General features: G+C 54.2%; 1 protein-coding gene across 1 annotated transcript; it reads right to left on the reverse strand.

Moving 5' to 3' along the window:
• Window positions 1-9,206: 9,206 nt before the first annotated feature.
• Window positions 9,207-18,564, reverse strand: LOC105822145 (chromosome unknown open reading frame, human C15orf26). The gene is made up of 7 exons (XM_012659101.1): window positions 18,496-18,564; window positions 17,694-17,783; window positions 16,923-17,155; window positions 15,707-15,791; window positions 13,273-13,431; window positions 9,821-9,894; window positions 9,207-9,402 (listed from the first exon to the last, which is right to left on the reverse strand). The coding sequence occupies exons 1-7, from the start codon at window positions 18,562-18,564 to the stop codon at window positions 9,207-9,209; spliced, it is 906 nt and encodes a 301-aa protein (XP_012514555.1).
• Window positions 18,565-18,983: the final 419 nt, after the last annotated feature.

Raw genomic sequence — 18,983 nt, forward strand, 5'->3', positions numbered from 1 at the left:
ATTTGCCAGCAGATGAGGAGGTTGGCAGAGCCCGTCTCAAAGTATCGATGCCCCGTCTCTGAGCAGAGATGCGGAGCTCTTTGCAGGGCAGGTTTCCAGCTTGGGGTTATCGCTGTTCAGCTGTGCCTGACGGTTTCTTATTCAGCCCACCTGTGGCCAAGACAGTGTCCCACCTCGACCCAGACAACTCCCTTGAGCCATCTCCTGTGGCACAAAGAGCAAAGGACGCTCCCTGCCCCTCCGCCCACTGGCCTGAGGCAGGGATGTAGGTTTAGTTCTCAAAAAGGGTGAGGGGTTTCGAAGAGACAGAGAACGTCTTTATCCTTTTCGAGCCATTCTGTTACATCCTGGGATGCTATTCACTCTGTGGGGCCTCCCTAATTCCAAAAGCATCCTTGAGTCTCTTCTTTCTCTGTCCGCTCACATTCCTATTTGCGTGATTCTAGCATTTGGATATGGTATGTTCTTTTAAAATATACTAATGTGCTTTTCTCTTTTTCATTTGTTTCCATCCTTTTCCTAGGCAGCCTGAGGCACATGCCTGCCTGGAGATGGGAGGAGGGAAGCAGACAGGCACCAGTAAGGGGGGCACAGCAAGCCCTTTCGCCCTCGGGGCTCTGTAGCCCCACCACAGTCCTATGGTCCTATAAGCTACATTTGTTGCAAGAGAGAAAGCCAATTTGTTTTCTTTTTTTTTTTTGAGACAGAATCTTGTTCTGTCACCTGGGCTAGAGTGCCATGGCGTCAGCCTGGCTCACAGCAACCTCAAACTCCTGGGCTCAAGCAATTCTCCTACCTCAGCCTCCCAGAGGGCTGGGATTACAGGCATGCGCCACCATGCCTGGCTAATTTTTCTACTTTTAGTAGAGATGGGGTCTCGCTCTTGCTCAGGCTGGTCTCAAACTCCTGACCTCAAGCGATCCTCTAGCCTCGGCCTCCCAGAGTGCTGGGATTACAGACGTGAGCCACCGCGCCCGGCCCCCAGTTGGTTTTCTTACCCCCATGTCTCCCTAGTTTATGAGGAGGCAGGCCTGCCTGCTAAATTTCATAACTGATTCCGTAATACAAAGAAAATGCCTTTGGCCTGGGAGGGAGACCGTAGCCTCAGACGCCAGCCTAGAAGAAGAGGGCACAACATAGAGGCAGCAGAGACTGGAGCCCAGGCCTCTGGCCCCGGAGAATAAGGCAGGAGGAGAGATTAGGAGATTAATAAGAGGCAGGAAAGGGGGTATAATATGTTGATCCTGACATTTTAGGGAAGTTTAGGGAAATGCTCTTGCTCAGTTCAAGCTGGACTCACCTTTCAGCTATAACCACAAGGAGCTCAGACCCGCACACCCCGGAGGGAAAGCGCCTCAAGGGAAACACGAGGTACAGCAGGATTAGGGAGATGGGTTTGAGTTTTCACAGATGAGCTGCTTTCCATTCCTGTGTGCACTGACCAAGAAGTTCCAAGCTGAGGGAGAGGATAAGCAAAGTCAGCGGAGGGTTCGGCTGAAGCGCTTACTAGAAGAGGTCCCCGCTGCGGGGACAAAGCAGCCTATTCCTGAAGGCAGGAGGGCAGCCCAACACCACTGGGAACTGAGGTGAGGTCAGGTCAACCAGGGACGACCGTAAAGTCCTGACCAGGTCGAAGAAGACACCAGATCACTCATCACTGCGGCCACAGACACCCCCTGCCAGCGTCGGGGAGGGAGCTGGGCGCCTGGCAGTCACTGGCCCGGAGAGCAGAGTGGTCCGGTGCCCCACGGCAGAGCTCCGCGAGGAGCCCCCAGGACAGTCCGCGGACTCCGGAGTCTGCCCCTCCCCTGCCGCCCTGCCCGACTCGCAAGCCCCCTGCACGCGCCAGATGCCACCTCAGCTCAGGGAAAGGAACTGGGACAACCTAAGGACATCAAAGTTTTTCCCTAAAGGGACTATTCGAATTATTGCATCAGACGAAGACTCCAGGGTTGCATTAAATCTAATCAGCCCCTCCCGGTCACAGCTTTGCCAGCGGGTAGGGATTTGTGAAGAAAATCACGGCGGTCACCGAGAATCAGAGCACTTTGTCTTGCACGTTCTAATCACAGTGTAGATGTTCCAACTCTGCCGCATTCAGCTATGTGCATATTTCACAAAACTGTGCATCCCTCCACCCCAATACCACACATCACTCCAGGCTCCAAGGAGACCCCGGAGATGGGCAAGCAGGCAGAACGTTCCAGAAGTCCCTGTGGGCAGGAACAAGATTAAGGTAGCCTTGACGACAAGCAAGAATACCCACGGCCCGGCCACGCGGTCAGTAGCCGGGGGGTTGAAGCTAGATGCCAGGCGAAGTCCAGGGGGCTGACGGAGACCCAGCGCTGTCTTGGGACTGGGCAGCCGTGTGTTTGCTCAATGCACAGAAAGCCAACCACCGTGACAACGGGAAGAAAGTGTTTTGCAGAAGTCAATCACAGTAAAACCCATTTTTCCAGGGCAACACTGGCTGTCTCAGTAATTGGCTTTCTGTGTGTTGAGCAACCGGACCTAGGCTGGATCCCTTTGGGGTCCGGTAACAGAATTTGGTGCCGTGACTCAGACTCGGACCAAGGTCGCTGCAGCCACGACGCAGAGTGCTCAAGGGAGGACTACGTGCACGTCTAGAAAGCACGCGCCGGCCAAGCGGCATCTGACCCTCTCGTACCTTCGATCCCTGCGCCATGCCCCGGCCTCCGTGAATGAATGAATGAGTGAGTAAATGAACAAATCTCAAAATGAAGCCGTTTGATCGAAACAGCTGCTTTGCCCCAGGCTTCCAAATACGTGGGTGTCAGTTGGTCAGGCTCCCATCATGCTTTGTTTTAAGCATCTTCTCTGGCGAAGGTGGGAACAATGAAGTTGTGCTCACGGACCACTCTGCCAAGTCAACACACGTTATCCATCGATTTTGCCTTGAAACGCATCTGCTCTGGAAGATTGCAGAGCAGGAACTAGAAAGCTTGGGGACTGAGGAGTATGTGGCAATAGCGAGGTGGGAGGGAGGCCCCCGTGACCGACGGAATCTCAGCTTTCCGCAAAGCCAAAGCTGCACGTGTGTTCCAAGCACCGTGCCACGTGGAGAACAAAGCCAGCACTGAGAGCCCGGTTGCCGCGATACCTGAGTGCACAAGTCACCAAGACCAAAGCGCGCACAGTCATCCCTCAGTGTGAGGGGCGGGGGGACTGGTTTCAGGACCTGGCAGACACCAAACCCACAGGTGCTCAAGTCCCTTATGTGAATGGCGTCGTGTCTGCATGTGACTTACATGCTCTCGTGCACTGAAATCATCTTTACCTTACTTACAACACCCAACACGAAGTAAGTGCTATGTAAACAGTTGTCATACCGTGCTGTTTTTTTATTCGGTTTTTTATTGTTGTATTGTTCTGTTTTATTGTGAGTTCCTCTTCTGATCTTTTCAATCTGTGGTTGGTTGAGCCCGCAGCCGGCCTTCGAGCCTCCCTTCCCTGGATCAGCTCCTCAAGTCCTCTCAACGGGCGTTTAAAATAAAACAGACAGCGGCAAGGCTGCTATCCCCAAGTCCCACTGTCAGGTACACAGGTCCAGCTCTTATGTCCCCCGGCCCCTAAGTATAATCCATCTTGATGGGGAGCAGGTCTGGTCCTAAACACCAGCCTCAGCAACAGGTTCTTCCGAGATCCTTGTGCAAAAGACCTGCTCCATCGACACGCCCTGGAGCTTCCTTTTGGACCAGGCTGGGCTTCCACCAAATCTTTGTTGGTTTGTCTGTTTGTTTTCTTAAGAGACAGGGTCTCCCTGTGTCGCCCAGGCTGCAGTGCAGTGGCGTCATCATAGTTCACTGCAGCCTCCAACTTCTGGACTGAAGTGATCCTCCTGCCTCAGCCTCCTGAGTAGCTGGGACTACAGGCCTGTGCCACCACGCTCGGCTTTTGACGAATTTTAAGGACTCATTCAGTCACTTAACAAACACAGACTGAGCATTAGCTAAATGTCAGGCACTGAGCTGCTTGTTAGGCATAGCAAAGTGACCAACACATGGTCAGGAACAGCCCCTGCGCCCTCCCTGCAGCACGACGGAAGGGCCAGGAGTTCGGGTCCCCAGAGCAGCTCTCAGTCAGTGACGGATGGGAGGTGAGGGGCAAGCCTCCCCGCCATGCTGGCCCCCGTGGTGCAGCCCTGTCTCTCGGTTCCACAGTGGGACGCAGTCCCAGCCGCCCCCAGTGTCGCCAGCTCGCTGAAGCACCTTCTACTGACTTTGCTCTCTCCCTGCTTCGTGTCTCCTCCCAGAGGAGCCGCTCACAGGCACACTCACTGCCCCGTCTCCTGCCCACGTCCATCCCCTCGTCTCCCGGGGACTCTGACCTCCCCCTTCCCGTCTGCAGCCGTCCCTGGCAGGCCTCTCTCTTCTGTTGGACGTCCCCAGCCCATAGCACTATTCCTCCGAGGTGGCCGTGAGAGGAAGGGGAAGGACGTAAAACCGAGAGGCTTCCTGCCACCTTCCCACCCACAGAGGGAGAGACCAGACCCCAGCCCGGGGATCCCGCCAGCCGCCACCAGGCTGGGCGGTGTCCTGGTGTGGCCGTCGGAGCCCTGGCAGTGCGGTTCCAGGGTGGTGCTGCTTCCTGCCCGTCTGCTGGGAGCACATTCAGGAGACATGAGCAGATGTTTGGCAGATGTTCGACCCTGCTCACATCAGCCAACAACAACACAGCGCAGAGACGACGCAGGGAGGGAGGGAGGGAGGGTGGAGACCTGCTCAGCAGCCAGGGACGGCCACAGGGGACGCTGTCTCCAGCTCCCTCTGGGTGGGACAGAGGCAGGGTGCTCGTGTGTGACTCGCATGCAGCGAGCGGGAGCATGGGACACGTGGTGTCGGGATTTGGGGTGGAGCCCTGGGTGGGTCAGCCTGTCCTGCCCAGCTCCCCAGACAGAGGCCACAACCCCAGTGCCAGCCTGGCCTCGTGGGGGGGCCTGGACAACGGCAGGAATCTGGTTCTTCCAGAAAAGGCAGGCTAGGGGCAGGACTGGCCCCTTCCTGCACACACGGGGCGCCTCGAACGCCCTCTCCGTGGGGACCGGATGTTTCTCCATCGTGCCCAGCACAGGGCTCCGTGGGCCTCCACCCCTCGACAGAGCCCCAGCACCCTGCACCCGGGCTTCAGGGACGTGGCCGCTGACCGGTTTCCAGGAGCACCGAGGTGGCCTGTGGGTGCCGAGGGAAGCAAGCACCACTTTCTTTTCATGCATTTGTTTATTTTAAAATATTTCATTGAAAAATAAAGATCGTATGAATTCAAGGTGTACGATGTGATAATTTGACATACATATACATTGCGTAATGATTATCACGATCAAATTCACTGAAGCATCCACCACCGCCCATGCCATACGTGAGACCCCTAGAACCTGTTCATCGTATGACTCACAGCTTGTACCCCTTGACCAGCGTCCCCCTTTCCCCACCCCCAGCCCCGGGAACCCCCGCTCTGCTCGCTGCCTCTGTGACTTGGACGCTTTCAGATTCCGCACGCGGGTGGGATCGTGCGGTGTCTGTCTGTCTGTCTCTGCATCCGGCTCGTTTCACTCAGCACGGTGTCCTCCAGGTGCACCCACGTCGTCGCAATGACTGTGGGCCCAGCACAGATTCGTGGTCGGGATGGGGGTGTCCCGCTCCCAGTCCTGGCCCAGGCCCCCCACTGCTCCCTGCTGCCCCAGGCTGGGTGGGGCCGAGCCCGGCGCTGCCCACCGACTCCTTCTCTCCCACCCATTCACTCCTTCCTGCAAGGCCTGGTTTTCCCGTCCCCTGGGGTGGCACGTTTGCAGCAGGTCCCAGCACAGAACTCGAACGCACACCCGGGGTCGTCCCCACGTCACACTGCACTGGTGCCAGATGCCCAATCTTACTGATCCGATTCGATCCAACAGAAATGCACCAAGCGTTTCGCCTGAGAGGCTGCGTCCCTGGCTAAGCGCTCCGGCCCCAGGTCCGGCCTGCCCGGCTCCCGCCCGTGCCAGCTGCGCGACGCGGGGTGAGTCACTCGCTCGGTTTCCTCGCCTGTAAAACTCAGATAATGACATAGCTCACAGGTTACATGTGAGAATGAAATGGGTGGATACATGTAAAAAGTACTTAGAAGAGTACCTGGCACATAATAAGTGCTCAATAAATGTTGGCCATGATAATGACGACGTCCTAACACGGGGGACACAGCTTGGGACACGTTTTCCCGCCCTTGGGGAGCATTACCATCAAGCATGGCAGCCAGAGAACCAAATGCAGGCCTGGAGTCCAGAGCGGCCGGTGCTGTTGACAGGGAAGTACCTGCTCACGCGCGACGCTGCTCACTGAGCCACCCCACCCCGAGCTTTCACTTGCCTGTGAGATCAGAGGAAGGAAGAAGTGACGTTGAGTAGCACGGGCCACGCACCGGGCTGAACGTGGGGGACACGGAGATTAAGTTTTAACCTGTGAGTACATGGAGTCGCGAAGAGGTGCGACGTCCTCCACGGGCCACACGGCAGGAAGTGACCAGGTCCACGCGGAGTTGTCCGCCCCCAGAGCCAGAGCTCAGAATCATCGTCTCCTCCTGCCTCCCCCAGTGCATGGTCTTGTTTCACTGAATCTTCTAACGACCTGAGAGGAAGCTGGTGCCCGGCAGAGGACACAGGCCTGCTGCAAAGGCGGCGTCCAGGCAGGCGGGCGGCAGAAGCGCGTGGAGATCGCGCCGCACACAGAACCCCGGACCTGGGCTCAGGGCACAATTTCCTGGGGGGACTCCAGGCTCCAGACGGAACGTCTGCGAAGAGTCCCGCAGGGGCTGTGTTCTAGCCTGAACTTCCCTGGCGCAACCCTCGGAATGCTGTTCTAAGCGGGGTTTACACGTGCCTAATACACCGGTTTTTTAATGAAGCCAAAAAAAAAAAAAAATTAACTGATACCCTGGCCATGGAGGTTTTACGGTTTTTCCTCTCTTAAAATGTACGTTTTGGAAACTAGAAATGCCCTCATGTTTTGGAATTAAGCTCAACAGTTGAGCAGTGACCAGTGTCGGCTGGTCAGCACTGTTCGCACTGACACCTTGTGGCCACTTGGAAAACTACAAGGCCAAGCCAGCAGGGCGGAAACCTGGTCTCCTTCCAGATGTCAAAACCCGCGTGGACCTTGACCCAGCTCCACTTTCCAGGGTACCTGGGCAACTTCGAGGTTCCTCAGCCCCGGCTCCTGAGCAGCCGTTGACATCCGTGGGTGGGGTTCTCCTGGGACCCCGCCTCCGTCTTCCCGATGGCCTTAGGCGTGTCCCTCCCCCTACCTGGGACCATTTCCTCACCCACCTGTAAAGGTGAGCGAGCCCGGCTCCCCCTCCGTAAAAGCTATGGACTCGTTTGTTTGTTGATTCATTCATCCGGTCGACAGCTGTCTCTCAGGAAAGGGGGCCACAGCAATGAACAATCCAACGCCAGAGCGTGCTGAGAATGGAATAAGGAAGCGACCACAAAAGCCCTCGATGGCTTTGCGAGGTGCTCCCCAGCCCCGCGGCAGCGGCGCTGGCGCGTAGACGACACATGGCGGCGCGAGAGCCCTCTCAGGTCAGACGCTCGCTCTCCAGTCACTGAGTGTGCTTCGTCTGTTGTGAGACGCACAGGTTTTGTTTTCCGCATCTTAACCTCCCTGAATTCAGCGTGTACATTAAAACGACGCGCTTCACGACCGCCGTCGGCCAGGTGGCCGTCACTGACCACGCGCGTGCACACTTGGTCCGGGGTGCAGATTCCTGGTGGCATTGAAGCCCCTCAGTGCTTCGGTCAAGAAACCACTGGAGGGTTGTTCAAGGAAGAACACGACTCCCGCTGTCGTCGGAAGGCTTTCCGGGAACACCTCGTGGTGGGAGCAAGAACGCACCGGAATTGCAGACAGTTCAGACCGTCAAAAATGTCTTTCCCCAGATGGAGCCCAACCCGCCTGCCTCTGGGTCCTGGTTTTGCCCGTCGGAGTCACGCAGGCAAACCCAGCTCTGCTCTCAGCCAAGCCAGGGGTTCTCAACCTAGGCTGCTCGTGAAAACAAACTGGCAGGTTTTAAAAAACAACAATACCTGGTCTCCACTCCCAACCAATCAAACAAGACCCTCTGGGGCGGGGCAAGCATCTGCGTTTTCCTTAAGTCCCACCCCAGGCATTCTGGTGGCACGGCCCCAGTGCAGCCCGGGCACTGGGCTCTGTCCACGTTCTTCCGGCGGTTCTAATGCGCAGCCAGGCTGAGCCTTTTCTGACCACCCTAAGGAACCCCCGTTTCCTCCTGCACCTCCTAAGGCAGCGAGTCTCCACCGTGCCCGCACGTGGGAACCGTCCAAAGGACATTGACAAGGCCCGATGCCCAGGCCACACCCCAGACCCGTAAATCAGAACTTCCGGGCTGGGGCCCAGGCGTCGGCAATTGTTACGGTTCCCAGGGTGAACCCAGCGCACGGCCACGTGTGGAACCACCCAGACCCTGCAGTGCCTGATGGAGAATGCCTGCCCCCTGGACGAGCGTCGACCCGCACTGGCTGCAGCCGCGTCGTGTAGAGCATCCCAGGAACTCAGTGAAGAACAAATACATGAGCAAGTAAGTGGAAGGATATGTATTTATTTTGTCTGGAACTTTCCAACCACAGGGGTGCCACGACTAATGTCAGGCAGAGGTCCCAACTTCCTCAGTCAGAGGCAGAAACAAAAGCAGGATGGTTTCCAAGAGGGGACGGGATCTTTAAATCCAAGTAAGGCCGCAGCTCACAGCTCCACAGTGTCGATGTTTCAGCACATTGCACAGAGCTAAGGGAGAGACTGAGTTCGGTTTAGCTCTGATAGCTTTGTGACACAGACATTATGTAATGGCTTTACATAATGTCTTTGAACACTGAACTCTGAAAAGTAACACACAGCCTCGCAGAAGCTGCTACTATGAAGGGTCTCAGTGGAGGAGGCTGAGCTCCTCAGAATGTGGCTATCGACAAAGGGCCACTGTTTGTCATTTCAAATGCTATTTATTGCCCAGACCTAGGGAGTCTGGCCCTAGACTCCCACCACAAATTCGGTTATCTTAAGGCACGCTTTGTTCTAACACAGCTCTCGGCGAGTCCACACCTTACTTCAAAGTAGCGCACGGCGTGACCAGGGTTAAAGCTCTTTCAAAGCTACATTTGAGGAGAGCAGGGCCCGAGAGGACACACATGTGCTGGCGTGTCACTGCGTGTTCAGGCCCATGGCCTGCTCCACGGCCCGGGTGTCCTCGGCCGGCGGTCCGCGCAGGTCCAGCATGGTGGGCGAGTCGTTCCTGGGGTTCCGGGTAACCAGCATCCAGTGGTTCTTTGGCTTTTCGACGCGGTGCGAATCCAGGTACGTGTGCGCCACGACCTCTGCTTCCTTCCCAAAGTAGGTGCTGCAGCGGAGAGAGCGGGCGCTGGCTGGAACCGAACCGCCCTCAGGCAGCCGTCGGTTCTTCACGGATGCGCCGGGGAGGCAGGCTGCTGCGGGGGCCTGGCGGCCTCGGCATAGCCCAACGACGCCTCAGCACCTCGCTGGCTAAAGTGGGACGTGTTTCTGGGACGGCCGCGGCCCGTTTGGGCAAGGCTCGGGCAGGCGGGATCCCGCTGGCGCCAGCAGCCCCCGCGGGGAGGGAGGACTGTGCCAAGGAAGGGGGCTCTGGCGGGATTTCCGCGGCGTCCCAGTCCCACGCGACAATGTTTCGTCAGCGAAGGGCGTTCTGCGTGCAGCCACACACTTTAAACCGAGCTCCCTTGCTGTGCGCGTGGCCCCAGCCCCGTCCGCGGCCCTTCGCTGCGCCCTCCGTGCGGTACCTGAGCGGGAGGTGCCGGTGGGCTGCCAGGCCGCGGTTCGTGTGGCGGTGATTGATGAGGACTCGGGCGTTGGCCTTTGCAAATAAAGAAAATGCGTCGTTAGCATTCCGGCTTGAGGCCTCCAATTTCCTAAAGGCAAAAATTTGGAAGTATACTATATATTTATTTCAATTTAGTAAAAAGAATATATATATAAACATATATATTCATGGTCATGTATGATACAACAGCGGTCCGGGCAACAAAGAACTGCGTGTATGAGCATAAGATTATAACACTGTATTTTTACTGCACCTTTTCTATGTTCAGATACGCAAATACCATCGTGGTACAGCTGCCTACAATGCCCAGAACAGTCACATGCTGTCCAGGCTTGTAGCCTTGGAGCAACAGGCTACACCATACAGCCGAGGTGCGTAGTAGGCTACACCGTCTGGGTTTATGTAAGTCACTCTGTGATGTTTACACGAGGACAAAATCACTAATGGCCCATTTCTCAGAACGTATCCACATTGTTAAGTGACTTGTGACTATACACACATGTAAATACACACACACACTCACACACAGGGAATAATTTAGAAGTCAAACCACACGGATTGATTAAATACATTATTGTAGATATCTCTGTGATGAAACAATTGTTCAAAGTCATGTTGGAGAAGATCTTTGATAACAAGAGATACAGTCAATGGTATTATTAAATGAAAAAAAATAAATGTCTTAATGATGTCCTATCCTATAAAAAATATATATATATATTCGCATAGAGAAAGAAATGATAAACAGCAATGGCTTTCTCTGGAAGTGAAACTACTGGTAATTTTCTTATTATTTTTGTGCTTTCCTTACTTTTCATAAGTAAATATATATTATAATCAGAAAATATATATATATTGTTTCAAAATCCTGGAGCCTGGCATAGTGGCTCATGTCCGTAATCCCAGCACTTTAGGAGGCCGAGGTGGGGGGATCACTTGAGGCCAGGAGTTCCAGACCAGCCTGGGCAACATAGTGAGACCCCATCTCTACAGAAAAAAATTGTTTTAATTAGTCGGGTGTAATGGCTTGTGCCTACAGTCCCAGCTACTTGGGAGGCTGAGGCAGGAGGATCACTTGAGCCCAGGAGTTCGAGGCTGAGGCTACGCTGAGCTATGGTTGTGCCACTGCACTCCAGCCTAAGTAGACAGAGCAAGACCCTATCTCTAAAAAAATGTTAAAGATATTTCAAATTCCTGACTCGCGTAAGCTGTCATAAAAGCCGTGTGAGAAAGAAAAAGCGGTCCTGCCACGCAGGGGTCGGCCCGGCGCTCACAGCTCTGCCCCAGCAAGGTCCCCTGGGAGCAGAGTCCATTTCACAGAATGTCTGCGTCAGGCAAGGCCAGTCTGTGACCTCGATGGGTCAAGGGAAAAGCAAGTCCACTCTGCAATCATATCTGAACACGGACAGAACGCAGCATTGCCCGGCTCTCAAAATACCAAACGTCCCCGTCTCCGGGCTGCTGTGAGTGACGGCAGCTGCTGCTTCCTTGTTTGTTTTTTTTGAGAATAAGGGAAAGGCTTTAATCATCATGTACAATTTCAATAAGAGCCACGACAATCTGAACTAGATTTAAAAGAAAAGCTGCTTAACATATTAATTGCACGGAGAGTTTTTCTATTGAAAAACCTCAAAGTCATGCAGGACCTGCTTCTTTACCAGTGACGGCTTTGTCCTTGCTCTTGTCTGCCCTCCCTGGAGATGGGACCTGTCGAGATGTCTGATGATAGAATTACCCCTGCTTCCTCCAGAGCAAAGCCCCCCTTCCTGGGACTGTCCCCGAAACCACCCAACCAAGGCCGGAATTCTGAAGCCTCCTCGCTAGCACCCACCCGCGGGGCCGCCCCCAGCTTCCCTGCACAGCTCCCCTCAGTGCAGCCAGTACAGCCAGCTCCTCCTCAACTGCAGGAGCCCCCGGTGGTCTCCGCCTGCAGGGCACTGGCCGAGCAAGGTCGCTCAGAAAGGGAGGAGGTCCCCGCTTTGCATATGTGGAACCCTGTCTGAATGAGGCTCGGAGACCTGCCTCAGGACATAAGGAGAGTTAGCAACAGGCGAAAGAGGTCTGGGTGCCTGGGCCACTGCGTGGGACACTGCTCATGTATCAAGTCTCGGGAAAACAGCAGCGGCGTAACCACAGCGACAGTCGTGGCAACAGCCGGCACTGTGAGTGGCTTCCGTGAGCCGGGCGCTTTCTAATGAGCACTCTAAATGGGTAGGCGCTTAGTCTCCACGAAGCCTCCTAAGGTGGGGATTATCACCATCCCCAATTTACAGATGAGGAAACTGAGGCATTGGCATTATAAATCGTGGCAACAGAAGGGAATTCCCAGGAGACAGAAGCTTGCCAAAGGACGGCTCAAGAGAAAGGCGTGCCAAGCCCGTTCCACCGTGGATCATGTATGCGTCCTCCGTGCTCAGAGAACAAACTTCGTGAAGCTGGGGTCCCCGGGCAGAGCTGGAGGGTCAGGCATGCTGTGTCGGCGGATTCAGAGTGGGCTGTGACTGTGGCCACTCCCGGGACGGTGAGCAGGGCCACAGACGGCCGCCCCAGTAGGCCAGCCCTGCAAACCCCCCTGCTAGCGCCGCACTCTTGCCCTGACTCCGAACACGTCCTCGCCCTCGCTTAGTAGGACAGACTCTGCCCCTCCAAACAGGGGCCCGCTCTGCGCCCACCGGACCCTCTGCCACCCCGTCAGGACTGCGCCTCAGACTCCAGTCCCACAGCGCCTGGTCCTGAGAAAATGTCCCGCAGTGACAAGGAGGGTGACACTGCCCCGTGGACCACCGCGCTCGCCTGTGTGGCTGTCCTGCCGTGGCCGTGGTTTCTCCCCAAGACTTCCCGATTTCTCTCTTTCATTTATTTATTGATTTATTTATTTATTATTTTGAGACAGAGTCTCGCTCTGTTCCCCAGGCGAGTGCCATGGCGTCAGCCTAGCTCACAGCAACCTCAGACTCCTGGGCTCAAGCGATCCTCCTGCCTCAGCCTCCCCCTGAGAAGCTGGGACTACAAGTGCCACAACACCCGGCTAATTTTTCTATTTTTAGTAGATAAGGGGTCTTGCTCTTGCTCAGGCTGGTCTCGAACTCCTGACCTCAAGTGATCCTCCCGCCTCGGCCTCCAGAGCGCTGGGATTACAGGCCTGACCTACTGCACCTGGAATCGATTTGTTTAAAAATGAGTATTTAACAGAAACCTGAAAGAAAACAGGGTCAAGGAAGTGGTGTCACAATCCTTCTGATCTCGCATCAGCGGTTCCCAGGGGCAGGGCCCGGGCGACCCTAGTGAGCAGGCGGGTTGAGACTCTGCTGCAGGACGGCCACAGAGCAAGTTAGTGCCTCCCCGCTCCGGGGGGAGTAAACCGCGGACTGGTAGCATCCACCACCACCCCCACCCCGGCGCTGCGCTCACCGGGACCGGGAAGCCTTCGTGCTCCAGGCGGAGCTGCGGGTCGGGCAAGGCGGCCTGCCAGCAGCTCCTGTAGGAGACCTCGTCCGTCAGGTACGCCTCCTGCAGCCAAGACCTCCTGGACGACTTCAGAAGGCTCCTGTGGTCGCTGGATAAGTACAGCTGGGAATGACAGCAGCAGATGGAGCAGGTCAGAGCCGCGCCACACGGTGGGAGATCAGCGAGCGGCTGGCTGGACGGCAAGCTCAAAAGCAGTTTTCAAAACCCTGTTCTTGCTGATTGTCTGAGAAAGCTCGATTTCCCTCTGCCTTAGAAATGCCATCTCAGAACGCCGAGACCAACACACACGCACACAAGAGCGCACACGTGCGCACCTCAAACTACTTCTCCGCCCTCTGAATGCCAAACGCAGTCCTTCTCTCTCCTTCCCAGCCCATCCCCCGCTCCCCTCTTCCTCTTTTTCGGGGCAAAGGACTTGGATCGATATTTCATTTCTTTTACGTGATGTTGCATGAAACTCATATGAAATGAAATCGCATGATGATGTTCCGAGTGACGTCACCACAGCTGATATTCATGGGTGAGCCTCCAGGGGGACCACGCTTCTCTGAAATGGGTGCCACGCTGGGGATTTATGTCAGCTGCTGGGCTGCCCATGACCTTGCCAAAACTGCCCCATCCGGCCGAAAGGTCCAGGACGTCAGCTCTTTGCTGGTTCTCCCTGGCCCTGGGTGTGCGGGTGGCGTCTGCAAGCTTTGACGGCTTTTCAGTAAGCACCTTTCACGCGCAACGCTGCGCGTGAGCCGCTGCGGGGAAGGCAGAAATGAGTTACCGTCCCCAAGCGGTCCCCACCTAGCAGAAGCGGTGACAGAGCTTACAACAAGGAGGCACCTGTGCGCACCCGTAAGGCGAGGCTGTCGGGCAGAGCCGCCGTGAGCAGCAGGACGGCAGAGGGAGGCACAGAGCGCTCTCCTGGACGCTCAGGGAGGGAGGCAGGGTGCCAGGGAGCCGGAGGGGTGAGCACAGGCAGGGCGGGGTCCCCTCCACCGCATGTTGCAGAGGCCTTGAGTGCCACGGCGAACAGCCGGAACTTCATGCAGCGGCAGTGGGGACCCACTGCTGACTTTGGTGAGGATGGGACGTGACCAGAAATGAGCTTCCAAAAGACCCATCTGGCAGCGCGCCACCTAGTGTGGTCTGATGTCGGGACAGACGAAAGGGCCAAGCCTGGGGGCCCGGACTGCGGAGCCGTGTGGGGAGGAGGCAGCGAGGTGCATTACGAAGGGAGAGCAGCAGTGAGGGACAGAGAGGGGACCTGGTAACGAGCCGGACACTGGGTGGGAAAGGGGGATGGGCCATGGCACGTCGCACCTTTGCCCTAGCAGACGGGAGAGCCACAGTGCCTTTGAGAGCAGCAGGAAAGCCACGGCTTGAAGTGGCAAAGCACATTCGTCTCAAACCACAAGCTGCTTTGTTCATGTAAAGGAAAACAACGATAAAATCAGAAACCAGCCCGGAACGCTGCTTTCACCAGATTTTTTTATGAATACCCTGGAAGAGCTTGCTAACTCAAAGACAGGAAGCGGGCGCGGTGGCTCGCTCTTGTAATCCCAGCACTCTGGGAGGTCGAGGCAGGAGGATCGCTGGAGCTCACGAGTTTGAGACCAGCCTGAGCAAGAATAAGACCCCAACTCTACTAAAAATAGAAAGAAGTTAACCGAACAAATAAAAAAAAATAGAAAAAATTATCCGGGCATAGTGGCGGGTGCCTGTAGTCCCAGCTACTCGGGAGGCTGAGGCAGGAGGATCACTTGAGCCCAGGAGTTTGAGGTTGCTGTGAGCTATGATGACACCACTGCACTCTAGCCTGGGTGACAGAGCAAGACGCTGTCTCAAAAACAAAAAAAAAACCTCTCTCTCATCCAAGTACTAACCAGGCCCCACTCCACTTAGCTTCCGAGATCAGAAGAAATCAGGCGTGTTCTGGGTGGTATGGCCGTAGACTATGATATTAATACTTTTGAAATCCCAAGGCTCCCAGACTGAAGCAAACTTAAGCATCTCATATTGTTCTTCTCCTATATTAGGCAAAAGTTTGATAATCAAAAATTTAAATGTAAAAATTGTCAGATAATCCACCCTGCTAGCATAGGTAACATTTGACAGGTGGCAGATGGTCATGGATTAATCCAATCACTTTTGCCTTTTGCCAGCTGTGTAGCAAAAGCTTTCTTCCCTTACTCTTTAGCTTTTAAGGGTGTATTTTTTGTGCTTTGTGAAGTTAGAAGGAAAGATTTGGGCCAAAATTTCCTGTGAAAGGTGCAAGCTGAAACCATATCTGCAAGAGTTCTCTGTCCACTTCAGTGCATAGTTATTAGCCTATTTTTGGAAACAAAAAAGGCCGATTACAAAGCAGACATGCAAAGGGATGACTCACCATTTTGTTTTCAAATCCTCCCGTTATCCCGAGGCAAAAGTCCTGCCCGTACCTAAGGACTTGACCAGCAGCATCTCTGTCTGTGCTGTCAGTGGAGAATAAATGCAATGTAAACTCTCTGAGTTAAAATCATCCTGTAGCTCTATGTTTTGTGTATGCAATTTTGATTATAATCAACTTTCTTGATAATGTGTATTTATATACCACAACTGAATTAAATAACTAAATAAAGGGTCTTTCCTTTTGGCCTTAAAATCTGGCTGGCACCATAATCCCTGCCTTGCACCCCACTCTGTGGATCTTTGGCTAGCGTGGACTAAACACATCATGCTCATATGTACTAAGAAATTCCGGTCAAGTGCTTTGACATCTTCAGAGAGAACCAAGGTTAACACAATTGTAGGCATTTAATACAATCTTCTCTCTTAGTCCTTTAGGAAACAGAAGTTATGGTTAATTTTTAGTTGTCTTAATACAAATTACCTGTATTCAAAAGAAATCTAAGTTAAGAACTTAAAAGAGCAGCTATATTCTTGTAATATGAACATGACTATCATGAATTAGCAATAGTTTTTAATTGTCATTGTATCTCTGTTCATTCTCGAAGCATTTAACTGCTTATTTTCAAAATCTCCTCAAGTGCATTTCTTTGAGTTGGGAGGGTCTATGTTGCTCAGGCTGGCCTCAAACTCCTGGCCTCAAGCTATCCGCCCACCTTGCCCTCCCAAAGTGCTGGGATTACAGGCGTGAGCTAAGGTACCTGGCCTTCAAGTACATTTTTAATGAACAGTTAATTTTAAAATAGAAAATCCCATCTAGTGCCACCTTGTGTTAAACTACATATTTTTGTTGTAAAAATAACATGGCAACATTAAGAAAATGAGAGCACTCAAATGAGCTCAAAGCATCCTGAAATGTTACTGGGAGAACCCACTTTGCTTCCAAGCAGAATATGACTTTCATTCCCCAGATCCAATACTTAGGAATTAAACATTTTGAATTGAATGCAAACTACCAATTATCCGCTGTCTAAGGTAGAAAGGGGCCTGCGAAGCCCCTGGACGGTGATTCTCAGGGGAAGCCTGCAGGATGAGGGTCGGAAAACGTGCAGAGGACCTCTGCCTCCGGTCGGCCGCTCAGTCCCAGCGCCTCCTCACACTGCGAGTGAAAATAGGTATTTATGATGAAAATGAGCTGAAAATTAAAGTCTCTCTACCTCAAAACGATAAAAGTGTTTCTGCCGACCGGGACCTTGGTTTGAACCGCACTCAGGCCACAGGGCACCTCTAATGCGTCACTCAGGTGGGCTTGAATCTCATCTGGAGTCATGCTCAGGGCCAGGTCCCCGGCCAGGAACAGGTCAGCTTCTGTCTCGGCATAGTCGGGGTTCACAAGCATCACTTTGTCACCGTAATGGACGTATCCGTCTTTGGACACAGAAAGCTGCATCTGCAATTTTAACGGGAGTTCGTTACACGAACCACACGATCCCACAGCAGCAAGTGCCGAGGCCGCTCCCAGCCGTACCTTCCTTCCCGCTCAGACTAGGCCCCCTTTAGGTGAGGATCGCGCTTGGATTCCCCCAAATCCTAATTCATTCTTCCTCTCCCTTTTGCCTCGCCAGGCAAAGCCTCCAACAACCCCACAGGAAATCAAATGAAGCCGGAGTTACGGGAGTCGACTCCATTGTTAACCCATCCAACATTCACCGAAGATTTCCTGAGCACCAACCAAGGGGCCTCTCACTTATTCGTGGATTCATTCATTCGTTTCTTTATGTGGAAAATGCAAGTAGACAGAATTAAGAGCAGAGCTGCCTCATGTTTCTAAAGTCTTAAGGAATTTAAAACACCGTGGCTTTCAGATTTTAAAAAAACAACCGTCATTTTCCAAATGGCAGCTCGTTTATGAGATTTTTTCCTTGCTTATCACATACTCACACTCAATTGGACAGAATTTTGGAAACAATGTTTGAGCGTGAAGTTACCGGTCTCAGAAGGTTCTTTTTCAGTCTTCTGCTTCTCTGTATGAGAAGTCCCCCCTCATCCCGCTTCTTTAAGAAGTCTTTCAGGCGCTCCTGGTTGAAGACAAAAACACGTGGAACCCTAAACCTCAACACAGCCCTGAAGAACACAGATTACTGAGAGTTTGGGGTCAGAAACTCCTCAAGTTGAAAAATCAAAATTTGAGCATAAGAAAAGAAATGTGAGCATCACGATGGGAATGGCGGAAACGGTTTTAGCATGACTTTAATGTTTTTCTTTCATTGTAGAAGGTGTAGAAAAATGAAAAACGCACCAAAAAAAAAAAAGAAAAAAAAAGAAAAGAAACATCACCTGAAATAAACATTACTCCAGCTACAGGCAGCATCTGGAGGCCTCCCCGGCTGAGCTTTCCCTTGGGTGTCTGATGAGGGATGATCCATCTGGGAAAGTCCGCCCCCCCCCCCCACTGGCCGTGCGGGACCCCCGCCTGGTAGGACCCGGGACTGCGAGGCAGGGAGCGACGTCAGTGGAAGGACCAGGGCGGCCGCTGGGGACGGTGAGACTCAGCGACAGACAGGGCGAGCCTGGCGGGGCTCTGGGCCGGGGGGAGGCCCGGCCGGGCCTGGGGGCCAAGGCACCGCGCTGGGGCGCGGAGGGACCCACGGAAAGGGGAGTCTCCGAGCGCAGGGCCGTGAGCCCCGCGTTTGCGGGACAGCAGGCGACACTCCCGGGCGCTCGGGGGAGGGGCACCCGCGTAGGGGGAGAGGGGAGGCTGGGGCAGGGCAGGGTGGGGGCCCCGCGCACCTCCTCCAGGTAGATGTCCTCGTTCCAGTTGCCGATCCGGACCCGCGGGCTGTACAGGTTCTGCGCCATCGTGCGGCCTGCAAGGGAGCCGGCCTCCGGACACAGCGCAGCGCGTTAGCGTGCCCCGTCGCCATGACGACGCGGCTCCTAGCAACCGGTCAAGGTCCAGGGGCCAATGGGTGACCGCGCGCCCGCCCGCCCCACGTGCACCGCGGGTTTCCCTAAGTGCGGAGCAGGTGGGGGGGGGGGGGACTCGAGCTGACACCTGCTGGCTCCCTAGAGAGAAATGTGAAACTTCCTTTTTTACTAGAATCTAAGCGGAAAATGCTGTCCGGTGCCACCTGCTCGTTAGGGCAGCCGAGAGGAGCTGGCGGCCTACCTGGTGTAGCGGCGGCAATTTCACCCTAACCCTAAAGCAACACGTGATCGATGCAGAACTCTGGAAACCGAACAGCACAGGGAGAAGAAGGGGACCCAAACCCCGGGCC

Source organism: Propithecus coquereli, unplaced genomic scaffold, assembly GCF_000956105.1.
Source record: "Propithecus coquereli isolate 6110/MARCELLA unplaced genomic scaffold, Pcoq_1.0 Scaffold599, whole genome shotgun sequence".
Lineage (NCBI taxonomy): Eukaryota > Metazoa > Chordata > Mammalia > Primates > Indriidae > Propithecus > Propithecus coquereli.

Bases quoted from the DNA above. Each gene is read 5' to 3' on its own strand.
- LOC105822145 (XM_012659101.1), bottom strand. From the start codon at position 18,564: ATGGCGCAGAACCTGTACAGCCCGCGGGTCCGGATCGGCAACTGGAAC. The intron at 13,432-15,706 runs GTGAGTCATCCC...TGTCATTCCCAG, and splicing joins GAGGATTTGAAAACAAAATG to CTGTACTTATCCAGCGACCA. The intron at 9,895-13,272 runs GTGAGCGCAGCG...TTATTTGCAAAG, and splicing joins ACGAAGGCTTCCCGGTCCCG to GCCAACGCCCGAGTCCTCAT.